We start from the raw sequence: 16074 nt of genomic DNA, 5'->3' as shown, positions 1-16074 counted from the left end.
GGACGCCCCTCATGTCGAATTCCAAGAGCTAAAGCCCGTTGCACCACGTCTTCTAGGGTCTGGGGTCTGTCCCCCCTAGCGATCTCATCCTTGATGGGGGGGCTCAATCCCTCCCAAAAAAGATCTCTGACCGGTTTACTGTCCTTTGGCCAATCTAAGGCGGTGAGCAATGCAAAAAATTTAGAGTGGTATTGGCGCACAGTCGCTTTCCCCTGCCTCAGCCCGTGCATTTGACGGCGCGCAATGTCCACATCCACAGAGGATTGAAAACAAGAATCCATCGCTTTGATGAACGCAGTTGAATCGCGACGGGCCGGTCCATCTTCGCGCCACAAATTGCGTAGCCAAGCCCTGGCCTCCCCATGCAGGTGCGAAACAATGAACCCCACTCTCTCCTCCTCATCTTTAAAATCGTGACGGAGTAAGTGCAGTGCATATACAACGTCCGCTCTGAAATTGGGATAGTCTTGCAAGTTGCCATTAAAATGCGGAACTAGGGCACCCCCCCTCCGTCCAAGCGCAATGCCCTCCGCTCTGGATCCTGGGGCCCCCGCCTTGTCCGCGCGCTCCCACCTTGCCTGCAAATCCTGGCACGTCTTCTCCAAGTCGTCATTCTTCTTCTGCGAAGCAATGACTGCCGATGTGAGAGCGGTAACCTGATTCCGCAATGCAACCAGCTGCTCCTCAGCGCTCATGGCTGCTCCCGTTCGTGAGCTTCGCAAAAAAAAATTTTTTGCTTTCGCAGAGGGGACTTACTGTCACGGCCACCCAGATCTGGTCCCAGCTCACAAGAGACCTCACTCCGTTGCAGCTTATTTACAGGAAAAGTTTATTGAAGATTTCTGCTTCTCATACAGTTCAGCATTGTGGCCGTACGTCTGCCACGTTAGACCGCTGAAGTCCCCTCTGACTCCTCCCCTCTTCCGCACCAACTTAATAGCCTGGCTCTAGACCACCTCTTCCTCTCCTTTCTTTTCCGCAGGGTCTTCCTGCCCCCCTGGGTTCCCTCTCTCCGTGACTCGCCTGAGGCTGAATCCTCTGCCGCCTCTTCCCCCCTCTTTCTGGCTTTAGGGCCGGGCTCCTCCCCTGAGCTCTCTCCACTTCCGCGCGCCTCTACGCTTGAACTTGGCGCGCGTACGTTGCTGCTGACCTTTCTTTCGACCGCTACACCACCCCCTGCTCTGCTCTCCACCCTTTCCGGCTGAACACCCTGCTCCAACCCCCTCTCTCTGTTCTCTCCTAATCCTGCTCCCTCCGAGAGGCTGACGACTCCACCCCCTTTACTCCGTTCCGGCTGAGACGTCTCTTGCTTCCTCTGTCTTCCACTGGGCTCCTCTCCGCTTCTCCCTTCTCCTCCCCTTTGCTTGATTAAGGTAACCCCCTTTTGAGAATCCTCTGACTCGCTGCTCAGACTCGTGGATTCCCTCAGAATTCCGTCATCTTCTTCCTCATCCTTCTGCCCCTCCTCCCACTCGCTCTCCGTCTCCTCTGTCATCTCCTCCTCTCTCCCAGAAACCCTGACAAGTATACACTCCCTGGATTACCGTAATTATGGGAAATGTTAATTGATATGGGTGCTGATAAATTTCTCTTAGTGGTCTGTGGGGTGTGGATACACACACACACACCCATCCCTAGTCTATTAAACTTGTTTATGAACATGATGCTGCCAAAAATTGGAACGGAGGGTTCAGAGTGCAAACTTCCCTAATTTGGAACTTCTGAACTAATCGCAAACATTTCCACACTCTGGGCTTGGCTTTCAATGAGCTTTGCTCTGGCTGCCACCACCATAGGCCTCTCCCCTTTCCTGCTGAAACTTACTTGTTAGCAGCAGCATAGAGAAGACTTGCTGCTGCAGCCATTATTGGGCCCTGGAGCACAGCAGCAGCATTGTGGGTGCCAAGACACCTGGGAAATGTAGCTCCGTTACTGAGAAGCCCAAGGAAAGCTCGGGTAATTGTTGCTGCAACCTTTTAAAGCCTATTCAAGGTTGCTGCAGTGGTTACTGCAACGAGGGGGGGGGGTGGCTCGTTGGGAGATCTTCAGGCTTCATTGAGTTCCCAGTGATTAGGGATGGGCGAATCTGTCAATTTTGCTTCCTCTCAGTTTCTCATTTATCCAGGCTTGATATCACGTTCTCCACCTTTCCATGTCAGTTTGTGATTATTACTATTATTTAAGTCCTCCTGCAGATTCATCAGCACTTTAGGGTGGATTTCTCCTCTTACACACTTTTTTGTTTTGTAAAGCGATTGATCCTGAAATTATGCATTCTGTATGTTATTTTCCACTAATATATGCACTTAGATGCACACTTTGCATTAGTATGTGCATTTTTGTACACATTACTTGGCAGGAGAAGCACACTGCAAAATTCAGAGAAGTGCAGATTTCAAAAGACGGCTGTGTTTCGCTTTGTGCATTGTTTTTAAAATTGTGAACTGAATCAAATTTCTTTCCCATCCCTACCAATGACATCACTGGGAGTGCAAGAAGACTCAGAACTGTGACTGGGCTATAGCTAAGAATGAGCTCAGCTTGGGCCTGTTCTAATCAAATCCAAATTAGCTTGTTTTAGGTGAGCCCGCTCCAAACTGAGATTGAAGTCTGTAGATAAACACCTTAAGATGTCTGGCGGTGCAGATGTGCCCTGATGTCAACCTGAGTCTCTGATTTCAACTGATGCATAACAGTGAAATCCTGAAAGTCATCTGCAGCAATGGATTTTGTTAACATGAAAACTTTGTAGCTGGGAACAGCACCTGCAACATTTCAAATTGTGCCCTGCAGCTGTGAAACAAAACAGCAGTGCCAGGGAACAGAGGCAGTCAGAGCAAGCAAGAGACACCAAACTCTCATCAGTTGTGAAGCTGTATAATGATGTTTGTTGCAGTGCCTGGACTTCTTTCTTTCTTCTTTTCCTTAAAGAAATCTGCCAGAGGGAGGGGTCTCATTCACTAAATGGGGTAAGCTCGCTCATTTACTTAAGATTTGCAGATGTAAGGTTTGGAGACACTACATGTCAGCACATTCAAACCCCAACTAGGGAAAAGAGCCCACTTCTTTTATATAAGCAGCAATGAATGAATTCCCTCCTCCTGCACCCACCCCACAAACACATTTGAATGATTAAAAAAAAAAATTTAAGGCACTGGTCCTGGGGAGATGTCCTTAAAAAGTTTCCAAAACTCATGGGGCTTTGGGGCTGCTTTTGAGTCCCTTGGCTAATCTGGATCTCTCCCTGATTAGTAACAGCTATGCCATTTTCTCAGCTGCAGAGAGTCTTGCTTTTCACACAGCTGAAAGAAAAGGGAAGTTTCTTTTCTTTTTCTTTAAAGGAGGGAAAGAAGAGGAATGCACAGATTTTGGGCAGCGTTCTGAGATTCCCAAAACAGAAACCCACTTGGGAGGAGAAAGAGGAGGGAGCCAGAATCCATGGCAACAGAAGCAACCACAATACAACATCCGGAACTAAGGAAAATCCATTGATGAAAAGAGCAGTGAGCTCAAGCAGCACCACACACAAAACTCTTTCAAGTAAAGCAGCAGCATTTTGTGTGTGTGTAAAAACAGGGACAAGCGGTGCTAAGGCTGAACTAACAGGTTCAAGTCCAGCAACTGCATAGTTCACTGGCCCCCAAGCATTCCAAAAGACTCCCCCCCCCCAAGATAGGAAGTGAATGGCTGCAAAGACAGACAAAGCTCTAGCAGCCCACAATTTTTAATTTAACAATTGCTAAGCCCAGGACAGTAGCGACAGGGAGCTAAGCCACCCTTTGGGGGTGCAGGACCAATGAGAGCAGCAAGGTTAGTAGGCTAAGGGGACTTGGCTCATCCTCTTGTTACAGTGATGCTCTCATTGGCCCTATGACCATGAAGCTGGCCTCTGACTGGAAAGGCTCACTGTCACTCTCACCCTTGGGTTAGTACTTTTTAAAAAATATGGTGGGCATACAAAGTGGTTGGTGCAGAACCACTTTGTAGCATATGTCAACCAACATCTTTGTCCTCATCTGCCTCCTACCTATCCAACCACTCAGGGAGGGAGAAATGTATGGCTGCCCCCAAGGCAACCATGACAACAAAAAATAAAAGAAGTCAGAGCACCAGGGAGGGAGAAAAGTGGAGTGGCAGAGGCCCCCCCCTCAAACAAGGTAGTGCCTCTAAGGGAGACAAATCCCTTTCTGCAAGGACTGTTACCTGTCTGGTTTTAAACCCAATATTTCAGTCATTTCAGTCATTTTTTCAACTTAAGCTTCAGCAGTTAAGTTTCAAGATCATCCTCATTTCAGTGAAGTAATATATGCAAAGTGTGTATATTATCCCTCCCTGCAGCCTTGTCACTGGAGAGGCACAAGATTTCTCCTATAGAATTGCAGAAGTGGAAGGGATCCGGTGAGCAGCATCTGGATCTAGATCTATCAGGCCTCTGGGAGTGGAAGTGGGTGGTTCCAGTTATCGCCACACTGCGTTGTCTTCCTTGAACTTCCTTGAATGTTTGAAGCTGGGGATAATGCATTTTCGGGGATAATACCCCCTTCTGTTCATACTCCCATCCTTTGGCACCAACAAGCAGGAGATGCATGGAAGTTGGCTTCCTTTCTAAAACCCTTAATCCCTATTGAATCATACTTTCTTGCAGTTGCTGGCATAAGCCTGAAGGCCAACACAAGCCCTTTGCAACTTTAAGTTTTATCCCGAACACAATGAGCACAACATACAAGCAAGATGCCAGCTGTCAGTACCAGGAGACCTTGAGGAAAGGCACGAGTCTGTTTGCTGAGAAGCGAAAGGAGCATGACACATAGGAAGGGGAAGGAGGGGAAGAGAGCAAGAAAGCAACAGCCTTGCTGGATGCTTGAGTGGGAAAGTCATTGGGAAGCAGTGAGATACGGGCAAAGGTCAGTGCCAATTGCAATGTGGGCAAAACTCAGACTGATACTGCTAATGTGCGCAGAGAAAGAAGCCATTGCCCTCTGATTCAAGGCATTCCATATAACTCCCACACCCAGAGAATGGCTGCCATAGTTCCCTCTGTATTGCTGCTGCATGCACATTTCAAACGTCTTCCGCCCTAGGCTTCAAAACCTTTGCACCAAACTTTAGAAACCCTCCACTTCCTTTGGATTTTTTATTATATGCCTTATTTCCTTCTTCTCTTTAAAGCAGACAGAGGGAGGGGAGGAAGAAGGAGACCAGTGTTTTCAGAGCCAAGAGTGGTGACACCTTGGCTCAGGGTGACCAGGCTCCCTGGAATGGCTGAGGAGCGGGAAAAGCTGGGCACTAGCAACAGCGCTGCTCAACAAAATTATCTCTCTGGCACTCTCCTCCTCCTGTGCTATATTTATTAGCAAAACTCTAAGCTGAGAAGATACAGAGTGTCCCTTCCCTAGAGTGATGCTACCATCTTCTGTAACCTGCAGCCAAGTTCTTCAGCCACACAGGGGAGGATTAGTTCCTTCCCAGCATTAATGGAATCCAGCAACAAGCAAGTGCCATCATGAAACTCTGAATCAGAGGACAGCTTCAAGGTGACTCATCAAGATGGCACTGGAAAACCCTTCCAAGCTAGGCATGCTAGCACTGTTTACCTACCTGCACTGTTCACCTACAGCTCTAGGGAGAAAGGATCTACTATTCATATGAAGTGGAGGGGAGGGAAGCTGAACCATCTCCCCTCTTCTGTGTTTCTGCCTCGCTGTGTTTTCCCACTTGAAGTACTACACTCAGGTCTGACACTAGAATTAAACTGGGCAGGTGGAAAATTACTGAAAGCAATGGACCCTAGCTCAGCAGGTAAAGGATGTGCTTTGCATGCAGAAGATTCCAAGTTCAATCCGGGGCATCTCCATTTTAAAAAGGATAAGGTTGGGAGTTATGGGAAAGGCTCCTTCAGTCCCTGGATAGCTGCCGCCACTCAAACTCGCCTTCCAGGTATTGTTGGACAACAGCTCCCATCGGCTCCAGCCAGCATGGCAAAAGGTCAGGAATGACTGGGGTTGCAGTCCAATAACATCTGAGCAGGAGACACTCACATATGCATTTATAGACATGTAAATGTAAGTAAATTCATAGCTTTGCTTTCTGAATGCATGGCAAGTTCTTTCTGCTGCTGCTTAATTAAGCATTCTGGGTAAAGTGCACACAATGGCCTGGGGAAAACCATACTTTCTTTTTACAATTCAACTGCAAAGAAAGCATAGTCGGTTGATGCACTATAGTACATAAGAACAGCACTGCTACATTAGCCAAGGGTCCATCTAACTGATTGTTTGCAATAGGAGTCAGGCAAGTGCTTTTGGGAAGCCACCAGGTAGGACATGAAGGTAGCAGCTCTCCCCTACTCTTGGTCCCCCAACAACTGGTATTCAGCCATAGGCTGCCTCTAGACATTTCCAGGTAGCTGTATCATGGCTAATAACAATGACAGTGAATCTTATATTATATTATTTGACTCTGCAAGGATTCAGACAGCATATTCTATTTTTCAATTTGTATCTTTCCTTTTGTGTGGGCAATACTTGTATCAAAACTTCCTCTGGCATTTTGGAGGAGATGCCAAAGGAATATTCCAACAGCAACTCCTCCACTCTCAAACTGAAAGATTATTCACAAGAAATGAGAACACAGAGGTTTAATTCACAAGCCCACTCTTGTGCACATAGGAAACATTCTTTCATTAAAATAGTTTAGAGTCCGGTTTCTTATTAATAGATTAACATCCAGAGGAACTTTATAGCCTAAGTTCAGAGATAGCAATCTTGGCCTGGTAAACCATTGTTTATTGGCTTGAGAATGAGCTGTGCGGCCTCACACTCCACAGTTTCCCGTGGTATCTTCAGTTTAATATCTGCACAAAAAACTGGTTCTGATGTCACAGAAAAGTGACAAGCCAGGGTAGAAGCACTGAAATTGGGTGCACGAGGACAGAAGAAGGGAGGAGAGAAGGGAGTGTAAGAACACACAGCTTGCTCTCAATGCAATAAACCATGGTTTATCAGAATAGACTTGTGGAATGTCATCTGAGCCTATTACAAGGACAGCCCAGAGCATGTCTCTAGGAACTCCCCAACAATATTAGTAAGTTCTCTCATTTAAACTAAACAAATAAATACCTCTTTCAACTTTACGTTCCTGTAGGAACATTATATAAAGCAAGTGAGCATGAGGATCCCACGCAACCCCAAAGCAGTGATTGTGTGCACAGGAGCCCATCCTTCTAGTCTGCTGCTCACTTTTGAATGTGACATTCCATTGGAATTTGGGCATTGTATGCATAGACCACAGGTCACCGTTTCAAGCGGGGACTATAAGCCAGAGTGACAGGATATCAAGCATACACCATGCTGCTGCATTAATCCTGAAGCAGTGTGAGCACAAGAGGCAATGTCTATGGGATATTTTCTTGGGGGCCAGAGTGGGGGGTGGCAAAAGGCAGTGACCAAGTCAACTAAAGCACTGTGAAATTTAACAGTACAAATTCCAAACCTGTAGGGAGAGAGGTGGGTGGATTCAGAAGAGCCAAGTATCCTGTATTGGGGCAAATGAAACACATAGAATAATAATAAAAAACAGCATCTTCTGTTGGAATGGCAACCCATCCTTTTTTGCAGGGGTATAGAAATGTCACACATCTGCAATGATTTCAGAAGTAGTCCTAAGGCCACTGTGGAAATGGCTGTTAACTCTGATATACTGAGGCTACCTGCACCAATGAAAGAGATCAGAAAACAAAACAAAACAAGCACCCAGGAGCCCTTGCTGAATATGAGGTTCCGGTGAAAACTCGTCTCTCCTCTTCTGGCTCCAAGACCTCATGTTCCATAAATACCAAACATGCAAGAAAGATGCTTTGGAACAACCACGTGTTTGAAATCCATCAAGAGGCTCCTTTCTCCAGAGCAACCTGCTGAGTAAGATTCCAAGAATTTACACACACACACACTTCACCCCTTCTGCTAGCCATGCTAGAAGCCCCTCTCCTGGTTCCAGTCAATATCGCCAGCCACAGCAGAAAGATCTGAAGTAAAACACCCCAGCGATGCCTGTACAACACACATAGCCCCTAAATAAACCTTGGTGTGCTGGCCAAGCACCACAGTGAGTGATCATCCCATTCCTGGATTCTGGCCTTCCTTTCTGCCCCAACTTCCACCCATGCAAAAACCTCCCCTTGATGTTATGGAGACACCTGACATAGCACCAACAACAAAGCAGCGGTGAGTGTGGTGGCCACTGAGATAAACAAGCCCCTCCCCCAATCCTTTTGCAAGTGACTTCTGGTTATACCACAGATGAGCACCACACGTAGCTAATAAATCCACACACTGCAAGGGAAAAGGAGGAGGAAGCACAACCAATGATTAAAAGATAAATATATAAGGAGCTTTTGGAGTTAGAGCAAGGCTGTAGAGTCCAAACCTGACAGGCCCCAAAACCAGGTCAGATCCTTCCCAGAATTCCCAACAGACACATTTTTCATCCACTGGGAATGCACAGCTGTCACATGTGAGGAAAGGACCTGGCAGTATTGGAGGTAATCTCTAATGTGGGTGGGAAGCAGGAAATCACGTTTTCTTGCCTTTCCGCACACAAATTAGGAGACAACCTTACTCTGGCACCATTTTGGTTTTTTCTGGTGCCATTTTGGAATGGACTCTCAACAGCCACCCCAGCTCTCTGTCCTGGTGTCCATGCAACAGCAAGGGAAACAGCAACCATGCAGGAGATCCACGGCAGGGGAGGCTGAAGAGAAAGGAGGAGAAGCAGCAACAGAACAAACCAGAAAAGGAGAAGGATCGCTGTCGGTGAAGAGGAGGATGGGGGCTTTTCATGCTCTTCCGGATGTCCCGGAGTTTGGCGTTGTATTCTGACAGGGGGAGACGGAGGTAGGGTGGGTAGGAATAGAGCAGCAGGAGAAGGTCAACCAAGGATGAAACAAAATCCATCACGGAGAGTGAGAAAGAGAGTGTGTAGTCAGAGACAGAACAAACATCACAAACAGACAAAGGAGAAAGGGGAGGGAAAATACAAGAAAAAATATTAGTTGGAAATACACCCCAGGCTTGAATACAATGTGATCTGGGGTGAAGCTGGGTCAACATCAGAATACGAGATACCATTGAACCAAGTCAATTACCAGCCTCTTCATGAGATCTTGGGTGAATAGGTTGACCTCAGGAGTATGTTTTGTGGCGTAATAAATCCCATGTAGTTCCCTGGCTTTCTTTGGATTCAAGAGGAGCTAGAAAATCATATGAGAATCATATCTACCCTGTATACTGTTTCTAGAATTCAGTTATCAGTCGGGAAACTGGAGGAAGCATTCCTTCATCTAATGTGCAGAATCAGCAGGATAATGACTGTAGAAATTGAAATATTGCAAGAATGTGGGGTGCACTGGCAGAACCACTCCTGCCCTCCTACCGATGCACCTGCACAGCACCAGGGCACAGATGTAGCTGGCAGCCCTGGAACACCCCTGTCTTGCTGCTTGGACAGGGATTTCCAAGAGTGGGTAAACAAAACACACAAACGGTAATGAAAAACTTGTGGAGGCATCTCTGACTCAGCTGGCTTGTGCTAATTGTTTCAGAGCTTCCATTTCAGGTCCCTGAGTCTCTGCGCCAGGCAGGATTTGCAGCAGTTGAGGGCGGTGGTGGTGATGGTGGTGAGCTTTCCCTGGGAAGGGTGTCCTCCTAGAGGCCTTTTGCCTTAATCATTACAGGCTGCTCCCACCCTGCTGCATAGGAAATCTGAGTTCTCATGATAGCGAGAACCAGGGAGGATGATGATCTGTGAAATTCCACACATACTCGCCTTGGAACAAACAGGCAATTTATAGTAGCATGCATTGTAAATAACATGCTGGCCCCTGAGCTCTCTTTCTCAACCCCTCTCTCACAGCTTGTTCTAGCCAGTTCTATTCCCTCCCCTCCCCTCCTCCTCTCTCTCTCTAGCACCATCCAGATCTCTTGCTTCACTCCATGTTCTGTGATCATGGGACACTTATTACTGTGAACCTAGAGTGCAGGCTCATGCTTCCACAGCAGCTATTCTTTCCCCAGGATCTCAGGACATAGTGTCCCTTGGGATTATACACTGGTCCATGTGCAGCTCAGGTAGAAGGTTGCCACAGTATAACAACACTCGGAAAGGCTGCCATGTCCCCCCCAAATCAGGAACAGGTGATTTGGAAAACGCCAAATTCTGCACCAGTTTCCTCCCATGGTTCTGATTCACATATGCCCATCCACCATACCTTTTCTCTCCCTACCAGAGTGTTGCTATGTAGTAATGCAATGGGGTAAAAATCTAGTCCTCTTCCATCTGCATCAGCATCTCCACGTGATGGAAGTTTGTGGGTGCATGCATGGCCATGGGGGAGGGAGGCAGCTCAGTGCTGGTGTAAATGGCAAATACAGTGGCTTGTGAACTTCCCAGAAGCATTTGGATGACCACTGTGGGAAGCAGGATGCTGATCTAGATGGGCCATTCATTGCTATGACCCAGCAGGGCTCCGAGGTTCAACTCACACACTGCTGTGTGTTGTTACTGCTTTACCGCTGGTTGAGCCCAGCTGCCCCCTGCCTTTGCAACGCAAAGTAAAATGGACATCAAATCAAACACTGATTCATCAGTCTGCTTTGTGCTCCCCTCTGCACTTCAAGTGGTCTTCCTGTTTTCTCGTATTACTTGTAAAGCACTAGGTGTAGATTTTAGAAACAAATAAGTAAAGGGGGAATCAATTTTGCACAATGCTGAAAAGCAAGTTTGGCGAGGATGGGAAACATGATGTCACCAACTTCCAGAAAACCAGAGCTGTTAACAGCTAGCTTCTGCTATGGACACAAAGAACTCATTTCCCCTGAGCCCAGTCTGGAAAAGAAAATTGTACATCTAAAGAAAATGTGGTGAGTGCATTTCTATAGCAGGTTTGCTCCTCACGCTATGTGTACCTCTGTATACACCCTATGATGCCACAGTGACTCAGCCTCCAGCTTGGTTTCCCATCCTCCAGCCCTCCTTATCCCAGAACCAAGCCATTTCCCTTTGGCCAAATGCTTTTAATGCCTGTGGTCCAGGAGCTGATCTGGACAGAGCCCAGCAGCTGAGCCTGGCATTGCAGGCTGGATTATGTCCAGGACATTTCTGAGGAGCTCTGCAATTAAAAACTTTTATGTGCAATTACAATCCCAGGAGCTGCCAGGGCTGAGGCTGCATACCGGATACAAGACATCACAGGAGTCCTTAAGCAACACTGTATGTTGTTTTTATCAAGAAGCCCAAATGCCTCAGTCCCAAAGACTGATCATTTTGCAAAGTGTGCCCCCTCTCCCATCACTGCCCATAATTCATGCTTGGGCAACACGGTCTACAGTGTGCCCTGTGGAGAATTAGTGAGGATGCCCAAGGGAATTACATGGAGGAAAGACTCCATTCTGGGACAACCAGTTAGAACCCATTAAAAAAGAGACTCAGCTGTACACATCAGAAGAGCCTGAAAGTTCCCAAGACAAAGGCATGTGTGTATGTGCGCTCTTCATACTTATACACAGCATGAGGTAGAATCTAGAATCTCAGCTTAAAAAGAAAAATATGTCTATGATTATTATGATTATTTTCAAATAACAAGCTTCTATCCCTCAGGGTCTTAGAGAAAGGTTTCTCCCCAAAAGCCAAGCAATGTCTGCTTGAAGGGATGGGTCAAACAGATGTTACAGGGGAGCTCCATGCTTGGAGCTACTGCTACCCTTTTTCTTTCTGAAAAAGTGACCAGAGGGGAATGGAGGGCTGATTTGGATTTGGCTTACTAAGTACTGAGAGGAAAACCCACAGGTTTAAAAAGCCTGTATATTTTCCTCTCGGAGGATTAAAACAACTTTGGGGGAGGGCTAATTTGGATTGGGGATGTGGAGAAGGCAAAGGGTTAAACTGCCTCATTTTCCCCATGGCATCATCTCAATTTAAATTGCCCCCTTCCCTGTGTTAACTTTTTCCAAAATATTAAGGTGTTAGGAGCTCCAAGCATGAAGCTCCTATATCAATCATGTCTACTCGGCCCCTAGGCCCAAAGAATGATGATTGGGTGTCCCACCTATGCTTCCCCATGTGGCTTCCAGGACTAATTCCACTTGCTCCGCCCTCTTCATTCCATGCCTTCCCCTCATTTCTTGCCTTTTATTATTGTCCGAGCCCCTACAAAATGTCCTGAATCTTGCAAAAGCCATACATAGAAGGAACTGTATGAATCCCACCCATTTAAGCAAAAGTGCATAATTTGTTCTGAGTAAATTTCAGCTCCCTTGGTGCCGAGAACACAGAGTCCTGTCCAAGACTGCCAGAGCACTGGGCTTCAGAGGAAGGGCATGAAAGAAGCGCCAAAGGCTATGGAATATTACCCTTTTGTGGGTGTGGTGGACATTTCCTTCCTGACTCAACATCTCGCAGCAGAATCATTAAAGGCTCTTGTGCCGCTCATTCAGTGAGCATAAAATCAAGTCAGAGCCCTGCCTTGTTTACAGCCATCTCCCCAGCAGTTGCTGAGCAATTCATTCCTAAGTTCCAACCCTGCCATGCATGTTGCATCCCATGCCTTAATGCCAAATACCAGTAAGTTACAAATCAGGCATGATGGCTTTCATCTGTTCCAAGCTGTAGGTTTGCAGTTAGCTCTGCAGAAACCTAGCATTAGCCACCAGGACTCGGGGAGACGCATCTAAATCTAGACAAGTGCATTCAATTGCCCCAGAGCAACAATCATTCTCTTGCAGAGGATGAAGGGAAGCCTCCCTGCGCCTTCTGAAGGAACAGGGAGAGAGGCTGAGATCTAGGGCTGTCACTTGAGGCACAAATTGCCCTGGCAGCTAGGAGTGCCTTTTACCAGCTTTGGTTGGTAAGACAACTACGGCCGCTACTGGACCAAGACACCCACTTTGATCCTGGCATTAGTAGCCTCAAGTCTGGATTATTGCAATGGGCCTCCATGTGACCCCTCCTCTCTTGAGACAAAACTGCCCCAAGCCAATCAGCGTGGGCATGACACACTTTATATAAGGACTATATTGCACACTAGACTTGCACTAACAAATACTTTGTGTCTAAGGCTATGTGCACACTATATATTTAAAGCACATTCTTTCCCTCCCAAGATTTCTGGGTACCAGTTTACCCCTCACAGTAGGGTAAATGCTTCTTGTTAAATAATCTGGAATGGGGTGTAGCAGTTGCACTAAAGAGTAGCACTTCCTAGCAACTCTTAACCACCTTCAGTGCACAGAATTATTTGAGGGAAAGAATGTGCTTTAAAGGTATAACATGCCTTAGTATGGCATGTTTACCTCCCCAAAAAGCCATCCACCCAAACAAACCCACCCATCCCTTGCATAGATAGATCCTACAGCATTTGCATGTTGTTTGCAAGTGTGGTTGCGAGAGCCCTCCTACCAGGCATTTCCCCAACACACCACCCACAGGACTGCTGTGGGAACAGTTCAGTTTATCCATTCTATTTTGGACTAAGCCACATGAACCAATCCGGGGCCCTGGAGCAGCATTCTTCTCCTACCAGCCCTAAAAGATTATGTGGGGGTGGGGGACTTCTGAGCCCTAAGGATAAAAACCCCTGACTCATAAGAAAACAGAGAATAAGGCTTCCTACCTGCTACCCTGTGGGCCACCAGACCTTCAAGATGCAAAGGCTCTTCCTCTGTGGGGCGAGAAGGTTCCTCACTGTTCTCCGCATTCTTTATTGGTACCTGGGCTTGAATTGTCATCCCAGGAGATGGGGGTGACGTCAGTAGGGGATGCTGAGCTTCCATGAGCTTATATGCCATTGCGTGAGGCCTGGGAGATGTGGGAGGGCTTCCTGTAGCCTGGCCATAGCTCCTGGCTTGCTGGTTCGGATAGCCATAGGACAAATAAGCCTCCTGGTCATCCTGCGCGGGGTACTCTGGCTCTGCAGCATTGTGGAGCAATAGCTTTGTGGGATGAGCTTTAGGCGCCTGGTGGTCAGGCAGCTGGGACACAGAGATGCCCATGGAGTTGTGGGAAGGGCTTCCTGGAATAGGGCCAAAAGGATTGGTAGACTTTGGCTGCACCACTTGAGGACCAGTCACAGGCTGTGCAGATACTGAGAGAGCCACCGGGCGTGGTTTATCTTCTCTGGAAGACACCGGGACACTCTGGGACTTGTGCATCATGGAGACAGAAGGGTCCAGGTCAAGCATGAGCATGTTGAGGGCCTCAATAGACTGCTCTATTTCCTTCTGGGAGGCCACCCTGGGGAATTCAGGGATGCTGATGCTTTGAGGGGGTGCTGCTTGGGAAGGGCTGGGCTGAGGGCTTGCACTGGAAACACTGGGACTTTGGCTGTCTCGGGCACCATCCTGTTGGCGGGAAGGTGGTCTGCTGCCTCCACTTTGCTGCTGCCAAGAGTTAAGTCCCCTCTGGACAGCTTCCCGGCTACTCGTGCTCCGAGCTGGTGCCTGGGGCAGCTGGGGGCTCTCAGCAGTCGCTGTGGGGAAGGACTGCGAGCGGTATATGCCATTTGGATCGTAGCCGTAAGGGTACTGCTGGCTGGCAGCTGGCGGTTGGGGTTGCAACCAGCCAGGAGTGGGGAAGCCATGCTGGTAGTAGTCGGCCAAATTCTCCTGGGCAGATACTGAAGGACGGATGTGCCCATACGGGTCCTGGGGGTGACGTCCCATCATGCTCCGCAAGGTGTTCTGGTTGTTGTAGGGGTAGCCACCATTGATCACTGTCTCTGAATCGTGCAGCTTGTCTATGCCGTTGAAGTTGGACGACCCATTGGGCAAGGAGTTGAGGCTCTCCATCCGAGGGGCCTCGTGGTAGCCCATGTCACTGGTGTTGGTGGTGCCATCAAATGACGAGAGAGTGCCCAGGCTCCCCACACTGTGCCCATCCTGGTTGGGCAACTCGTCATCCAGAATGTCTGTTTCCCTCTCGGCCACCAAGCTGGCAGCTTCCCCGTTGACATGCACCTGAGCTGGAACGATGTGGCGGCCTGAGGTGGTGGAAGAAACCACTGCTCCCCCGCTGGGGTTGTGGTTATGCATGGCGGCCTCGTTCTCCAAGCCAAAGCCGCTGAGCAAGCTGTCAAGCTCCCGCTTCTCCTCTGGGGTTAGTATAGGGTTGCTTCCTCCGCTGCTGCCGGGGACTGTGGGCACTGCCTGCTCGTCAGTCTTGTCTGTCTTGGTGGAGGCGGTGGAGTTGCCTGAATCACTGCTAACAGAGAGTGTGTGCTCAATGTGGTTGGGGGCAGCCGAGAGCGTGATGCGGTTGGTGTTGACGGTGCCGGTGCTGCCGTGAAGCGAGTCTTTCTTCTTCACCTTGGCATATAGGCTGCCATCCAGAGGCCCTTGGGTGTGACCAACCTCTGCATGGAGGAAGAGAGAAGGGAGACAGGAAAATCAATAGCTGTTATGCTGCAAAAGCTTATGTGTTCCAGTTAAGACATAAACAATACCTGGGCTGGTCGTCTGCATTTAGCTACAATGAGAAGGGACACTGCGACCCTGCCAACCAGCTGCCAAGCATTATCACATCCTGTGCCCTCCAGGCCTCTGAAGACAAGAGACGCCAGTGTGTCTCTCTGATGGTAGCACAGCCCCTGCCATGTTCTGCTCCCATAGGACCTAATCGCAGCCAGAGAAGTGCTGGCGGCTACTGGAGTAAAACACATTTGCTGGCTATTTTCTTCTCGACTTGCTATTACAAAACACAGCATGTTTTGTAGCAAATGTACCTGTATTGATCCCAGGATACATGAAACCTCTTTAGCAAGAGGTAAGCAAGTTGAGAATGGTTGGGACACCATGAAAAGGCAGAGACCAGAAGATCCTCTAATCAAGTATGCACAAGTTGTGACCCACTGAGACAAAGGACTTCAATAATCCTATTTTTGCTGCATGACCGGGGGGGGGGGCTTTTAGGCACAGGCAGGCCCCAATATGCAGCTGATGGGTTGTGTTAGGTTTGGTGAGTCACCTGTTGTACAGCCCTGATGTTGTATAACCCTGACGTAGCACCAAGGCTGGATCCTCCAACCAA

The 16074-nt window shown here is 48.1% G+C and overlaps 1 protein-coding gene across 22 annotated transcripts in view; it reads right to left on the bottom strand.

Moving 5' to 3' along the window:
* The window catches only part of TNS1 (tensin 1), a 323516-nt gene that overhangs the window by 46090 nt on the left and 261352 nt on the right, over positions 1 to 16074 (bottom strand). For 14 of the 22 annotated variants that reach the window (XM_081885288.1, XM_081885304.1, XM_081885307.1 and 11 more), the window contains 3 exons: positions 13664 to 15400; positions 8786 to 8872; positions 7492 to 7533 (listed from right to left, as the gene is read on the bottom strand). In XM_081885288.1, coding sequence (XP_081741414.1) covers positions 7492 to 7533; positions 8786 to 8872; positions 13664 to 15400 — 1866 coding nt within the window. The remainder of the gene's footprint in view (positions 1 to 7491; positions 7534 to 8785; positions 8873 to 13663; positions 15401 to 16074) is intronic. The other 8 variants (XM_081885290.1, XM_081885291.1, XM_081885292.1 and 5 more) reach the window with 3 other exon arrangements.

Source organism: Podarcis melisellensis, assembly GCF_964234715.1.
Source record: "Podarcis melisellensis genome assembly, chromosome: 1".
Classification (NCBI taxonomy): domain Eukaryota; kingdom Metazoa; phylum Chordata; class Lepidosauria; order Squamata; family Lacertidae; genus Podarcis; species Podarcis melisellensis.
Note: the sequence above shows the minus strand (reverse complement) of the source record. Positions and strands in the feature narration are given on the sequence as shown.